This window comes from Phacochoerus africanus, chromosome 10 (genome assembly GCF_016906955.1).
Source record: "Phacochoerus africanus isolate WHEZ1 chromosome 10, ROS_Pafr_v1, whole genome shotgun sequence".
In the NCBI taxonomy this organism is placed as follows: domain Eukaryota; kingdom Metazoa; phylum Chordata; class Mammalia; order Artiodactyla; family Suidae; genus Phacochoerus; species Phacochoerus africanus.
The window spans coordinates 120576435-120592219 of NC_062553.1; the positions used below are offsets into that span (position 1 = coordinate 120576435).

Consider the following 15785-nt stretch of genomic DNA (forward strand, 5'->3'; position numbering starts at 1 on the left):
AGGGTGTGGGTTCGATCCCAGGCCTCACTCAGTGGGTTAAGGATCTGGTGTTGCCATGAGCTGCGGTATAGGTCACAGGTGCTGCTCGGATCTGGCGTGGCTGTGGCATAGGCCAGCAGCTGCAGCACCACTTTGACCCCTAGCCTGGAAACTTCCATGTGCTGTGGGTGTGGTCCTAAAAATAAAATAAAATAATGACTAAAATTGTCTTATAATTATGAATTATGACAGTATTTCACAAGTATCTTCTAAAGTATTACAGTATTTAGAAGTTATTTTGTTACTTCTTTTTTTCTTTTGGCCACACCCACGGCATGTAGAAGTTCCTGGGCCAGGAGTTGAAATCATGCCATAGCAGTGACCCAAGCTGCTGCAGTGACAATGCCAGATCCTTAACTTGGTGTGCCACAAGGGAACTCCTAAAAGTTATTATTTTTTTTGAATAGCAAGGCTTAAAAATGAATTGGGTTGCCAATATATTAATAGTTTAAAAGTAATAGCATTATTAACTTGAAATAGTCCTTTTGGTGTATAGAGGTGAAGTCTCACAACTGATATTATTACTGGAAGTACAACTTTGGTAGATATTGATAGATGTGCTTCCTTTTTAGGTATGGGTTAATACCTTGGTGGTGTTTGTAAGTACATTGTTTGGATTTCTGATTATGCTTCCCTATTGGAGCAACATTATACATGATTGCTATATTTCTGAGTCATAGATCTATTTGAAAATCTGAAGAAAAATTTGGACCATCTCCTCAGATAAATGAACCATCCACCTAATTTTTTATACTATAGGATTCACAGACCACTGAAAGCTATCTCTGAATCAGAAGAAAGGTTCAAGAGTAACTATATATAATTAATTTTAGTGTGATATATAATCATCCAAAAACAACTACCTAACGAGCGTCTATTTGCTTGCACAGTACCTATGGCAGCCACCACATGGGATCCAAAAAGTATTTTTAAAATAATCCCGTATCGCAAGAGGCTTAAGATCTAGGTTAAGAAGCAAGCTGTACTTATGAAATGATTAATTTATTAGAAGTGTCAGAATGAGAATAGCATAATTCCTGCTTTTAGATCAAAGCATTACAGTTGTGAATTACCTCAAGAAAATGTTTTGGTGATTATTGTGTGCTTTTGGACATGGAAGTATGAGATAAGAAATAGAATTATTTATTTAAAAACATTATGAGGAGTTCCCACTGTGGTGCTGTGGAAACAAATCTGACTAGGAACCATGAGGTTGTGGGTTCGATCCCTGGCCTTGCTCAGTGGGTTAAGGATCTGGCGTTGCCATGAGCTGTGGTGTAGGTTGCAAACACCTCTTGGATCCTGCATTGCTGTGGCTGTGGTATAGGCCAGCAGCTGTAGCTCTGATTTGACCCCTAGCTTGACCCCTAGCCTGGGAACCTCCATAGGCCTCAGATTTGGCCCTAAAAAGCAAAACAAACAAACAAAAATATTATGAAAGTAGCAGAGTGAGATAGGAATACTAGAGTCCATATGGATTCATTCAAAAACAAATTCAGGCTTTATGCTAGACCTTGGGGATATTGCAATGAAAACATAGATCTGGTCCCTACCCTTAAGGAGTTTATAGTTTTAAGAAAAATAAATTGTTCAGAAATAGAATGAAGAATAGCTCAGGCTGGGCTGGAGTGTGCAAAAAGGTTTGTGGTGTATGTTGCATAGAGTTTACTTACTGTGCTAGAATAAATTAACTTTGAGGAAGTCCTAACCTTTTTCAGCTCAGGGGGTTCATCTGTGAAGTAGGGATAATAATGGATAGCATAATCACATACTGGGTTTAGAGCCTGGCAGTTGGTAGCTACTGCCATTATTATTGGTTTGAAGGGCACTGATGAATGACTAAATCAGGATACACAGAAAGGAAGAAGCAGGATTAGGGGATGGAGCACAGTAGTGCAAGATGGACATTCCTTTATGTTCAAGGCAGTAGGGAGACTTGCCTATCTAGTGTGAAAAAATGTATTGGGAGATAATAATAAGCAAAATTGCAAGGTATGTATAATACCTTTAAAAAACTGTCCTTGTTATCTCCTTGATTAGCCTCAAATAGTATTTTGTTTTTATTTGACAAGTGGCTTTTATGTGGGGCAGTCTTTTGTAACATAAAAACTTTGCTTCCCAACTTTTACTCATTGCTTTTTCAGAGATTGGAAACGCTTATGCTGTTTTAAGCAATCCAGAAAAACGGAAACAGTATGACCTCACAGGCAATGAAGATCAAGCATGTAATCACCAGAACAATGGCAGATTTAATTTCCACAGAGGTTGTGAAGCTGATATAACTCCAGAAGACTTGTTTAATATATTCTTTGGTGGTGGATTTCCTTCAGGTATTATAAATACTGTATTTTATGATGCTAGAGATCCTCGTATCCAGTTAGGCTGTTTAGAGATTTATGTACCTTCTCCCTGACGTTTCTTATCATGATTCTGTGATGGTTTTTCATGAAGACAGAAGAAAAATGTTAGACTTGTTACCTTTACAGTAAGTCTGCCTTTTTCCTAGAAGATATTTTAATTTTAAAAAGATGTTCTTATTTTACATAAAGTGGAAGAAGGGATATGTAAGTAGGAGGCCCAGTGCCAGCGTCTTAGTTACGTGCTGTTGCCATTATAGAAAGTAACTTGTACCTTGGATGACTGTTTGTCATTGGTTCTCTGAAGATCTTTGTAGATATTTCATTAGTAACATTATAGATTTGCTAATACGGATGTATGTGGGGGTACTTTCCACTGAAATATTAAAATGTCTGATTTGTAGGTTATATATAAAGTAAGTGGGTTTTTAAAAATTACATTAAGATAGAAATAATTATGTGAACTAGGCTATCAAAATAAAATACTATAGAAGTACTACTAAATGAATAGATTTTATAGTAACAGCATGTTGGTATTGAATTTTACTTATATTTATTGTGAGTTTTTTGTGGGGAAGTTGATTTTCTTTAAAAGTAGCTCCTTTAAGGTGGTTCAAAATATAGCTGCATTCTTGTTTACAGCTGTTACGAAAGGTGCTAAGTTAAATATCCCATTCAAAATTAGAGTTTTTATAAACATAGCAGTAGTTTGGCCTGGTAGCCCTTTCTGAATATTATTATTATTATTATTTTTTATTTTCCCACTGTACAGCAAGGGGGTCAGGTTATCCTTACATGTATACATTACGATTACATTTTTCCCCCAGCCTTTGTTCTGTTGCAACATGAGTATCTAGACAAAGTTCTCAATGCTATTCAGCAGGATCTCCTTGTAAATCTATTCTAAGTTGTGTCTGGTAAGCCCAAGCTCCCGATCCCTCCCACTCCCTCCCCCTCCCATCAGGCAGCCACAAGTCTCTTCTCCAAGTCCATGATTTTCTTTTCTGAGGAGATGTTCATTTGTGCTGGATATTAGATTCCAGTTATAAGTGATATCATATGGTATTTATCTTTGTCTTTCTGGCTCATTTCACTCAGTATGAGATTCTCTAGTTCCATCCATGTTGCTGCAAATGGCATTATGTCATTCTTTTTTATGGCTGAGTAGTATTCCATTGTGTATATATACCACATCCTTTCTGAATATTATTAAGAAAGATTATGGTCATTGATAAGATCTCTTTTTGAAAGAAAGAGAATGTATAAATACAAATTAGTGACAAAAATATAGCCTGTGTTTTGACATATTAGGATACATAGTTACCTCTCACAGAAAAAGTATTCAGACAAATAATTTTGACTGAAAATATGCTAGGAACAATTAGAAATCTTTCAGGTAATAGGGAATTTTTTAGATAGTTGATTTGCAAACATAGTTTACTCTATCAGCAATAACTGTTTTTGCCTAGTCACCTTTTTTGAAAACTATTTCCATCAACAAGAAAATGTTTGAAAATTGTAGTCCACCCCATACCTTAGTATATTATACAGCTGTTTTTTTTTTAACATTAAAAATGAATTAGAGCACTACCTTTTGATTTCTAGAGGTATTTGTGATTCACTGATAAATGCAGAAAACAGTTTCAGATTAATGGTCCAAGGTTTGTAAAATTAGCCAACCACAACTCTGTGTATGTAGTATTTGAGAGGGACTCTTACTCAGTTTTCATCAAGAACCTCTCTTTTAAGGGAAACAAAGAGTCATTTCCAGTTTTGTCAGTCATTCACTCCCAAGAGGAGAGGGCAGTAAGCATTCATTTCTCAAACATGCATTGTTTTAGTTATTTGAAAAATTAAATAAAAATATAAAAGAAGAAGTTCCTGTCATGGCTCAGCAGATGTGAATCTGACTAGGAACCATGAGGTTGCGGGTTCAATCTATGGCTTCGTTCAGTGGGTTAAGGATCTGGCATAGCCGTGAGCTGTGGTGTAGATCGCAGACGAGGCTTGCATCTGTGTTGCTGTGGCTCTGGCGTAGGCTGGCAGCAACAACTCCGGTTAGACCCCTAGCCTGGGAACCTCCATATACCTCTGGTGTGGCCCTCAAAAGACAAATATATATATATACATATATATAAAAAAGAATATATAATTTTTCTCCCTAATTTAACTTTGCTTTTAATTTTCTAGGTAGTGTCCATTCATTTTCAAATGGACGAGCTGGTTATAGCCATCAACATCAGCATCGACATAGTGGACATGAAAGAGAAGAAGAAAGAGGAGATGTATGTTTATGATATGATTAGAAATTAGAAAATGGCAAATTTCAGCTCAGGAAAAGCAATTAGAGTTGTCTGAAAATAGGGCAAGTTGTTTAGAAGGAAGTAATGAGTTTTCTTTTACCAGAGGTGTTCGGTAGAGACTAGATGATCCCTTAGGGATGCGGGGGGCGGGGAGCGGCAGGGGTACACATCGGGGTGAGGGTGGGTGGGCAATATGACACCTTCACATTTTATATTCTGTGATTCTAAGGAAGAGAAAACTGCAGTGTGCATGTTTTGAAGGCAGATTCTTAATATTGGTTGTAAAGAATTTAGAATCAATGAAAAACTTAAATTAGAAGTAACTTTCCTTGTTCTAATGCAGTTAGACCCAATTGCATATAGCGGTTAAATTACATGAAGTAGAAAGGTAAATGGGAAGAGCACTAGAATAGAAAGTACAAAGTCAGCCCCAGCTCTGCCGCTCTCATCAGTGTCCGTGTTCCACCCTCAAATCCAAGGTAAAAATAGGTTTGTGACTGCTGCATATTGATAGAGTCTCTGTATATGAGAAAAAGAGGGAGACAGAGAATTTGCTCACGTTTAAAATGAGATCAGGTTATTATCAGTGTTTTCCAAGTCAGCATCAGGATCTCTAGGTAAAGCTGTATTTTTAAGAATCACCTCAGGAAGTCGGTATGATCAGGCAGATTTGAAAGCACTGAACCATATGATCTCAAATGTCCTTTCTGTCTAAAAATGTTTGAAAACTGTTGGATTCTTGACAACTACAGTTATGTTATAATTTGTTATTCTTCGATTTTTTATAGGGAGGTTTTTCTGTATTTATCCAGCTGATGCCCATTATTGTATTGATCCTCGTGTCATTATTAAGCCAGCTGATGGTCTCTAATCCTCCGTATTCCTTATATCCCAGATCGTAAGTAGCTAAATGGAGTTTTACAAAAAGAGAATTGTTGTTGCTCACCTGGCTTCCTTTAAAGGGCCTTGTGTTCTTTTAAACTTTTAAGTGTCAAATCTTCTATTACTACATGTGTACCTGATTTAAAAATCTCTAGTTTTACAGGTAGTTACTCAAGCAATAAATTGTATTATGTTAGTTTACATTTCTGTTCTATTGCGGATAAAGATGCAAGTGCTATATTCGAACTTGGTAGCAATTTCATGTAATAGGTAATGTGTTGACATCAAAGACAAAAAGCTTAAGACAAAAATACTTTAAAGACAGAAATAGAACTGTGATTGATCTTATGTAGATTTGTGTCATTAAAGGGGAAATGACTTCACTTTTCTGTTTATAACATATTGATTAAATAAAAGCAAATATTACTTTTTTGTTATATGAACTATTTTTCCACAATATATTTCATATATAAGAGGTCAGGACATACAGCCAATTTAATACAGCATCCATTCTAAAAAATTTTAATACAGTGAACATAAAGGTTTGGTAAATCATATTGTCAGTGATTTTTTTTTTTAAAAAGATTTATCTAAAAATAAATAATTTATTTCTTCCAAATAAGACTTTTATTAACTAAAATTTGAGGGAATGTGTAGGAACACAATATATTAGGATACGATTACTTTTTTATGACGTGAATGATGGTTTTAAGTAATTTGAAATAGTGTAAATATTTGATAACAAGTGTTAACTTTTTAATTATTTTCATTGTTGTTAGCTTGATTTGTAGTAGCAGATCAGAATGTACATTTTAATTAAAAGAATTTTGATCAAACATTTCTTTTACAGTGGATCAGGGCAAACGATTAAAATGCAGACAGAAAACTTGGGTGTCGTTTATTATGTCAACAAAGACTTTAAAAATGAATATAAAGGAATGTTACTACAAAAAGTAGAAAAGAGTGTGGAAGAAGATTATGTGACTAATATTCGAAATAATTGCTGGAAAGAAAGACAACAAAGTAAGTATATAAAATATTTAACATTTAAAAACTTATTCATGGTCTTTGGAATTGATTACTGTAGATTTCCCTACTCAAGGAATGTTCTAGAATTGTCTGGCATGTAGTCTGAGCCCAATACTTAAATGAGACAATACCTTTTAATGTACATGTGGCCTTGTAACAGTATTTGGTACATAGCAAGGACTTGGTAAATAGTATTTCTGTTATTGTTGTTATTAAAAGATTTGGGTGGAGGAGTTCCTGTCATGGCTCAGTGGTTAACGAATATGACTAGCATCCATGAGAACACAGGTTCCATCCCTGGCCTCGCTCAGTGGGTTAAGGATCCTGCCTTGCCGTGGGCTGTAGTGTTGGTCACAGGTGTGGCTCAGATCTGGCATTGCTGTGTCTGTGGAGTAAGCTGGCAGCTCCAGCTCCAGTTTGACTCCTAATCTGGGAACCTCTACAGGTTGTGAGTGTGGCCCTGAAAAAGGGGGAAAAAAAAAAAATGTGGCCCCAAATGCCAGTATTGCTGAATTTGAGAAAACTTGCATTAGCCAAAGGTCTTAAGGGAAGTATTTACCAAATCCCAAATCTTATTTAACTTTGTTTCACTTAATTTTTTGCTTTATGGTACCTTGTAACAATCCTTGGAACATCACAGGTGTGGAGTAAATTTTTGATGAATACATGAATAATTGGATGAGTGATTAATGAATTCATAGGAATGAATATCTGCTTATTTGGTGTTAAAAGAATGACTAGCACATTTGATATATCCATTTTTAAATACAAGTTTTAGTCTCCAGCCAAATATGGATGATTTGGGGGTTGTGCATACTTGTATCCTATTACCTTAAATAATTAGGAATTGACTGTGTAAATATAAAGAAAGAAGAAAAAGATTCATATTTATGCATGTGAGTGTCATGTTGGTATAAAAGTGCAGACTCGGACTTCCCGACATGGCGCAGTGGTTAACGACTCCGACTGGGAACCATGAGGTGGCGGGTTCGATCCCTGCCCTTGCTCGGTGGGTTAAGGATCCGGTGTTGCCGTGAGCTGTGGTGTAGTTTGCAGATGCAGCTCGGATTCGGATCCCACGTTGCTGTGGTTCTGGCATAGGCTGGCAGCTACAGCTCCAACTGGACCCCTAGCCTGGGAACCTCCATGTGCTGCGGGAATGGCCCTAGAAAAGGCAAAAAAAAAAAAAAGTGCAGGCTCTGGGACTATCTTATAAGATCCTGGCTCCACCAATGTATAACCTTGGTCAAATTTCTTCACCTCTCTAAATGTCAGTTATCTCATCATTAAAATGTGGACCATAACAGGTAATGTTTTGGATAACACCTGGCGTAATGCCTTGCATCCAAAAGTGTCTATATTATTATTTATTATAATTATTGTTATTTTTTACTCCATCCCTAGCATGAACTAAGGGGTTTTTCTTGGCATAATTGAGTTTAATCTTGTAACAATCTGGCAAGATAAATATCAATAGGTTTCATAAACTCTTCAGTCCACCTTCTGTCCATTATACCACATTGTCTACAGCAGTATTGTACACATTTCTGCGTGTCTTTTAAAGTTACTATCAGAAGTTGTAGATAAATTTGATTTAATAAGTCATAATCTACAAAACAACTTGCCTGTGTTCAGAAGTATCAATGAAACAAGATAAAACTCTTAATTAAAAGACCACAGAGACTTGACAACTAAATACACTATGTGATCCTGGACAGGGAGGAAATTGCTGTAATTGTCATTGGGACAATTGGTGAAATTTAAATATGGACATCTTAGATAATGGTATTATGTCATTGCTAAATTTCTGAATTTGAAATTCATATTACGGTTATGTAAGAGAATGCCCTTGTTCTTAGGAGAAATATGCTGAAGTAATTAGGAATGAAAGGCCATGATGTTTGCAACTTATTCTTCAGAAGTTCTACAAAATAATAAAAACCACCACCACAACAACAGCTTTTGGGAAGAATCATCTGCAAATGGATTTTACAAGTGCCTCATTTGTAAATAAAAGGAGTAGAGTGATTTTGATTCACTTGTTAAATCCTGGCCTGATTGATCATTTCTGAAGATCTTTTTAAAAAGTGAATTCTGAAGAATATGCTCTTCTCTGTGAGTGTATTTTGAATGTGGTCCTGACTAAGATCTTCTCATTTGGCCACTGTTTTTGGTTACATCTTATCTAAGTGCTCCCACCCTTTAGAAGTGTTAAGAAATAGTGAAATGGCTGAGACTAACAGGAAAATAACATGGAAAAGTTCCCTAAAGAATGTTTGATTTCTAGTCCATTTATTTTTCTTAACAAATGCTGTCCACATATTGGAGGACGCCATAGAAAGATTATTTGGTGAATACCAATATTATGTTGTATAGCAAGGTTTTTTCCTTTCGTGTTCTTTTAATAAGTTTATTAAGTATGTTTTTAATTCAAGCAAACTCAGGACAAGAATTCACATTTTTCCACTCACATCTTGTCATAACTAATTAAATCTAGAACCTTAATAGACGGTCACAGCAAAACAACCACTGGTAGTATTGAATAGAATATGGCATCTTTGGGATAAGAGGTCTAGATGATGCTTCTAGAGCAGTAGTTTTTAACTACTCCTTTGGGGACAGGATGGAGGAGGGAAAGGGTTGATAGGATACTATCCTTATTTTCTCTTCTAGAGGAGCTCTCTGTTTGTTTTACATGGTAGGATTCCAGATGGCTTTTACGTCTGGTACTTGGATTTCTTTGTTTTTTAAAAAAGTCAGATAATAGAAATATATTGAAGGGCTTCTGTGAAGCATCATTTGAGTTTAAACAGCTAGATGATCTAAGTTATTATTTACTTAGCAAAATATCTTTGTGTCTTAACAGAAACAGATATGCAGTACGCAGCAAAAGTGTACCGTGATGAACGACTCCGAAGGAAGGCAGATGCCTTGAGCATGGACAACTGTAAAGAACTGGAGCGGCTGACCAGTATTTATAAAGGAGGGTGAACTGGAATTTTATTTATACCTTTTAGAATACTCTTTATTTTTCCTGTAAGTAAGTTTAGTTTCATCATGAGAGCTAAAGAAAAAGATTTGATGTTGAAAACTAAACTGAATAGTTGGTCCCTGAAATCTTGGACTGTTTATGACCTACTGGCTCCTTTAAATAATAAGAAACTGAAAACTAAAATTCATATTTTAGTTATGCTTCTGCAGTTATTTTCACTTTAAAAGCTTATATGATTCCTAACTAAAAATGTCTTGAGAAAGGATTATCACACCTGTAGCAGTTTCTGGTTTTCGATTCTCCATTTTTTTTCCCTTGTCATATTTGTAAATACTTATAGAATGATCATTTTGTATATATTCAGGTTATTGCTTTTTTATTTAAATTCTTTTGGTGTTTAGCTCCATGAAACACTCAAGTTTAAATTGATGGAATAAATGTTCTATGACAGAATTACATTTTCCTTGTCAGATGTCTAATGTGTGGAGTTTACAATGAAACTTTATCAAAAAGAAAGAAAAAAGCAAAAGCTGTTTAACTTTGTGTAAAGTCTTGTAGCGTTATCAGCTAGAGGGAATTGATATTTTTAATATTGCCATTATATTCCAAAATATATATTGAGACAAATGAACTGGTGTAAAGTATCAGTTTGCTGTTTATTTAGTTTTATGAATTGCTAAGCCATGCATAGAAATGAAATGCTATACTGATATTTTTTATTTATTTTTTGTCTTTTTGCCATTTTCTTGGGCCGCTCCCGCGGCATATGGAGGTTCCCAGGCTAGGGGGTGAATCGGAGCTGTAGACGCCCGCCTACGCCAGAGCCACAGCAACGCAGGATCCGAGCCGCATCTGCGACCTACACCACAGCTCACGGCAACACGGGATCCTTAACCCACTGAGCAGGGCCAGGGACCAAACCGCGACCTCATGGTTCCTAGTCGGATTCGTTAACCACTGCGCCACGACGGGAACTCTGAAATGCTATACTGATAGATTTTAAAGAAAATATGAGGAAATGGCTATATAAATACTAACCAAAAAGGGTCTTCAGCAGTAAATTATAGTTATATCATTTGCAATCCCAATAACTAAAAGACCCCCAAATGTTTATATATATATATGTTTTTGAAGGCTGCTAAAACTTACGAAGAAAAGGACCTGTTTTTTCCCCCATGGAAATTTGCAGTTTCTTTTTAGTGATCACTTAAGCAGAATCCAAAAGTAAATAGATTCTTATTATTGTCTAAGTAAGAAGAAAAATTAATACTGAAATGAAGCTTTTGTGCCTTTTAACCTGATTGCCAACTCTTAAACATATAACTAGATTACAGCACACTTACTTGATCAGAGCATGATCTGTTTGACCATATGCAACAGTAAGCAGAACTATAGCAGCAGGTAGAATAGTGATTTGTAGCAAGTTATCCTTATAAAAATTTGAGCTAAAATCTATTCACCATTGAATAATTCAATTAATCCTGTAGGAATAAGCTCCTTATAATTAAATCCATAATATAAATTAGAAAAATCAGCTGGAAATTGAAGTTTTTGGTGCCTGTATATTGGGTATGAAACTATTTGATTTCTAGTCTTCTCTGTTTAACAGTTGTAATATTTTAATGGTTTTGCTTTCATACTCATTTAACAGAACATGAACACGTCTTTGGGAGTTTTTGTGTGTGTTTTAGAGTGGCAGTGTTATTTAAAGATTTTTTTCTGAATGTAGTTAATTTATATAGCATCCATTGAATAGAATTTCCCAAATGACCATTCTTTTTAAAATGTTCTCTTGCACCCCCTTTTCCAGATAAATCAATAGAAACACCTGATTGAATTAGTAGTTTAACTAAACAACATGCTGTCCTATGAAAACTAGACAGCTTAACCAACTTTCTTTTAGAAATGCAACCTTAAAAAAAATAGTATGCTAGAAAGAAAATATCATTTAAAGTATTTTCTTCAGCCTATAGAATGAGTTTCTGAAAAATAAGGTCATAGCATTCTAATTACCTTTGAAAGTTTATATGCATCAGAAAACTTATACAAATTTAAGTGAAAAAATTATACCCCTTTTTTTCCAGTTTTAATGGGAAATTTACACTACTATAATTGACACTTCTGTGAATGGAACTCATGTTGACTGATTCTTTTTCCCTTAATCCCGTTTTTAAGGGGATAGATGAAGTTACCAAGTGAAGTTATTTATATATTATGGAGTCATACATGACTTTTTAACAGTATTATATTTCAGTTGCATTACATTATGTTTCATAAAATATATTTGATAAAATAAAATTTTCGAAGAACTATGGGAAATGACTGATCGAATGCCTGACAGATTAGCCACATGTAAGGTGTGCAAGTAAAGAGTAGGTTCTTAACGTCACCTTCATTGAGGTGTGAAGGCCTGTCCAAGGGCCTTAGAATTTGGGGTGAATTCTACAAAGTAAAAAAATGGCAAATACGTTGAAATGTAAGACTTTCACATTTGCTCCTCTTCTAACAAAAGTTCCACCATTTTGCCGTCTTGTTTTTAGTTTCCTGGGTTTTGCAATTTCATTTGATGATTTGTACTGTTCATTTTAATCATTGCCTGACCGCCCTTAATCTCTGAGTACTGCTTTACTGGCTTTTCTAACTGGTGTTTTAGAAGCTTGGCAACAGTAATATTTATTAATGCTTTACATTTTTATCCCTTTTTAAACACACACACACTAACATCATTGTCCTTGTGAGGAGTTAGGGGAAAGTAAATAGTACCTTTTCTCCTCCTCCTTTGAGTCCTTGTTTCCAAACAGGTGCTAGTCATTTGTAAATTTTGGAATCTATTTTGATCTAATCTGAGAATTCAATTCTCAGCAATGAGAAATAATTGACGATAATAAATGAAAACAATATGTTTTGGGAACAGACTGCATTCGAATGCTTAAACATTTGTTTCATAATCATTATATTCTTATTTATGATTTGCAAAGATTTGCTAGAGAAAAGTCCTTAAGGTATATATATATATATATATGCCAGTGCATTCAAGCCATTCTGCTTTTATGTTAGCTCAGGTGTTATTTGGAACAGGAAGGTAGAATTCCAGCCCTTTGCTTTAGTTGCACTTTTAAGCTTAAGTGTTATTCCTGTTAAATCCTAAGTTATACTAGTATGTAAAATGGTTACTGAAAGAAATAGTTAATTTCTTGATTTCCCCTTGTTAATCTGTAATTTTTTTAATGCAGCTGTTATTTAACAAATGTGACATAGTAATGTTATTTAATAATGAAGTCTTAAACATTAAAAAAAGTAGATCTCCCACCTGTGTTAAGGCAGTGAACTATTTCTTGATGTTGGCCTGAGGACCAAACGAGCCATCTTTTTAGTTAAGAAAGGACCAAATGGTTTAAACAGAGAATTTGTGCATTTTTTAGCTTCCCCATTTGAAGCTTGGATTCAGTCCCACTCATACTACTGCCTGTCTTCACACTGAGTGAATTAACTAAAAGGGCATTCATAGTCTTTTAACTGAACAGAAAGACTTCTGAAAATGAACATTATATCGTAATTTTAATCTGTACTAGATAGCTGAAAAACCTTGTCTCTTGGCCATATTGGACTCCTGCCTAGTTAAAATCCATAAAAATCTCTATAACTTCCAAAGTTTTTTAATTCTAATTTTTAAGTTCAAAGAGAAAGTGGATAGAATGAAGATCTTCAAGAATTCTTTAATAATCCCTTTAATAATCTGGCAGGCAACACAGTCCTAGAATTCAGGCTTCCTTTTTGGTTTTATTACTATTAAATGACAGTGTCATATAAATGGAAACATTTTCCCTCAAAACATTAATTCAGAACATATTCCTTATATTAAGGATTATGTAACCACATTTTTTGTATATTCCTTGTGTGTAACTTTCCTGTTGGTACGTGATTCCTTTTCCTTTAATTTTATTATCTGCTGGTTTGGGGGCCAATAGATTTGTGAATATTTTGTGGATGTGTCTATGTATAGGTGTGTATATATATATATACATATATATATATATATTTTCCAGCTAATACCTCAAATGTGTGATTGTTTAATATATACTACACTATGTTTGCACAGAGCAGGGCTTCCATTAGCAGTGGATTTTCTTATTTCTAACTTGGAAAATCAGTCCACAGAATTTCATTGGTGTGAATTTTTTCTGTTCATCTCTTACATATTTTAAAACAAGATTATTATCATAAGGCCCATACTTCAAGTATAATTGTACCTTTCTATATCTAGCAGTCTGGAAATTTGTAGGGGTAGGAAGTGTTTCTTGAAATGTCTGAATTTAGTAAATTATTATTAAAAATTGGAATTACTGGTTGCCACGCTGTCTGGTAACTGCATAGCAGATGACATCGAGCATGACTGTGAATGTGTTTCATTCATTTCAGCACAGGAGTTGGGACATTCTCATCTGATATTCTGCTCTGCCATTGAAGAGCACCACTAAAATAGAGATGTTTTAGTGACTTTGGAGTTATCTTAAGCATCAGTTTTTTAAGTCAATTGTTTTGGCTTCTATATGGATGGATGCCTATATCAATGAGAAGAAAGAAACTCACAATAAATGATATTTTTGTAATTTATTTGTATTAAGAAATGCTCCTTACCTTTTTTGTTTTTTGTTTTTTTCAATTTTTGGATTGCTACATAAGACTTTCCCATTTAAAGTTTAGATCATGTGTTTTTTAAAAGCTGCAGGTAATTTTCAAGGTGTGATGGAATTTTAATGGAAGCCTTGTATAAGTTAAATGAAGTGAACCTGATAAAGGAGATCTTTGTCTATAGTGCATTCAAGATTATACAATTAGATTTAAAATGAAATGTCTGATTTGTAATATATTTAATGTTATATCAGACTTATATAAAATTTTCTGTGTGAGAACTCTGTTAAAGAAAATGCATTTGATTTTTAATGAATGTTTTACTGAATGGTTTATGATGATTTTTTTTTTGTCTTTCTGTCTCTGCAGTTTATCTCAATATATGAATAAAAAGAAGGTCTGTTCTCACTGTAAAGGATTTGTTTTTATCATGTTTTATATTCCCTTTTTTTTTTTTTCTTTTTAGAGCTGAACCCACAGCATATGGAGGCTCCCAGACTAGGGGTCGAATCAGAGCTACAGCTGCCAGCCTACACCACAGCCACAGCAACACAGGATCCAAGCCTCATCTGCAACCTCCACCTCAGCTCATGGCAATGCCGGATCCTCAACCCACTGAGCGAGGCCAGGGATCAAACCCATAACCTCATGATTCCTAATCAGATTGGTTCTGCTGCACCACAACGGGAACTCCCTGTTTTATATTCTTAATATTTCCTTCCTTTCATTCATGCAACCATTCAACAAATGTACGAATGCTTGCTATAACCCAAGCAGTAATATGGGAGTTAATCACTGAAAAAGACAAATCCTTATGAAGTTTGCATCTAGCAAAGGAAATAAATAAGTAAATAACTGTAATTTTGATGAATGCTACAAAAAAATTACAAAGTACAAACAAAAGCATATATCTAGAAGACTTAATCTACTCTGGGAGAATCAGGAAATGTTTCTCTGAGAAAATGAGCTAAAGCCGAAACCTGAAAGATGAGGTAGCTAGGAAGGAGGTGAATGCTAGATAAATATTCCAGGCAGAGTGTGCTAAGTTGATAGAAAGTCATAGAGACTTTACAGAAGTGAAAACTTGTATGATTATGGCACAGGAAGCCAGGCTAAATTAGAGAATTAAGATTAGGGCCATATATATGAGACCATATATAAACGATTATATTGGTAATTGTATTTTACCCTAAGTCAATAGAAAAAAATTGAGATTTTTTTAATGAAGGAGTTAACATGATGAGGTTTGCGCTTTTAAAATAAACATTTTAGTTGCCATGCATAAAAGACTGGCGGGCCAAAGTGAATGTATGAGGATAGGAAGTTATTGTCAAAGTAGAGAGGATCTTGGCTTGCACCAGAGCAGTAATGCAGATAGTGACTTTAAGATACAGTCACAAGTAGAATCAAGAGAATTATTTGATTGATTGGATTTGGGATAAATGGAGGCAGTGATTTAAAACTTCGCAAAAATTTGGCTATTAATGAAAAAACAGATTTTTTTTTGATCAGCAATAACATTGTTTTAGGAAGGTTTAGTTGGACTTTAAG

The 15785-nt window shown here is 34.8% G+C and overlaps 1 protein-coding gene across 3 annotated transcripts in view; it reads left to right on the forward strand.

Annotated features, from left to right (window-relative positions):
• DNAJB14 (DnaJ heat shock protein family (Hsp40) member B14) overlaps positions 1-10058 on the forward strand; it is a 51155-nt gene extending 41097 nt beyond the window's left edge. For 2 of the 3 annotated variants that reach the window (XM_047798482.1, XM_047798485.1), the window contains 5 exons: positions 2184-2369; positions 4587-4681; positions 5488-5597; positions 6432-6604; positions 9477-10058. In XM_047798482.1, coding sequence (XP_047654438.1) covers positions 2184-2369; positions 4587-4681; positions 5488-5597; positions 6432-6604; positions 9477-9601 — 689 coding nt within the window. In that variant the 3' untranslated portion in view covers positions 9602-10058. Of the gene's footprint in view, positions 1-2183; positions 2370-4586; positions 4682-5487; positions 5598-6431; positions 6605-9476 lie in introns of those variants that run through there. The other variant, XM_047798484.1, reaches the window with a different exon arrangement.
• Positions 10059-15785: the final 5727 nt, after the last annotated feature.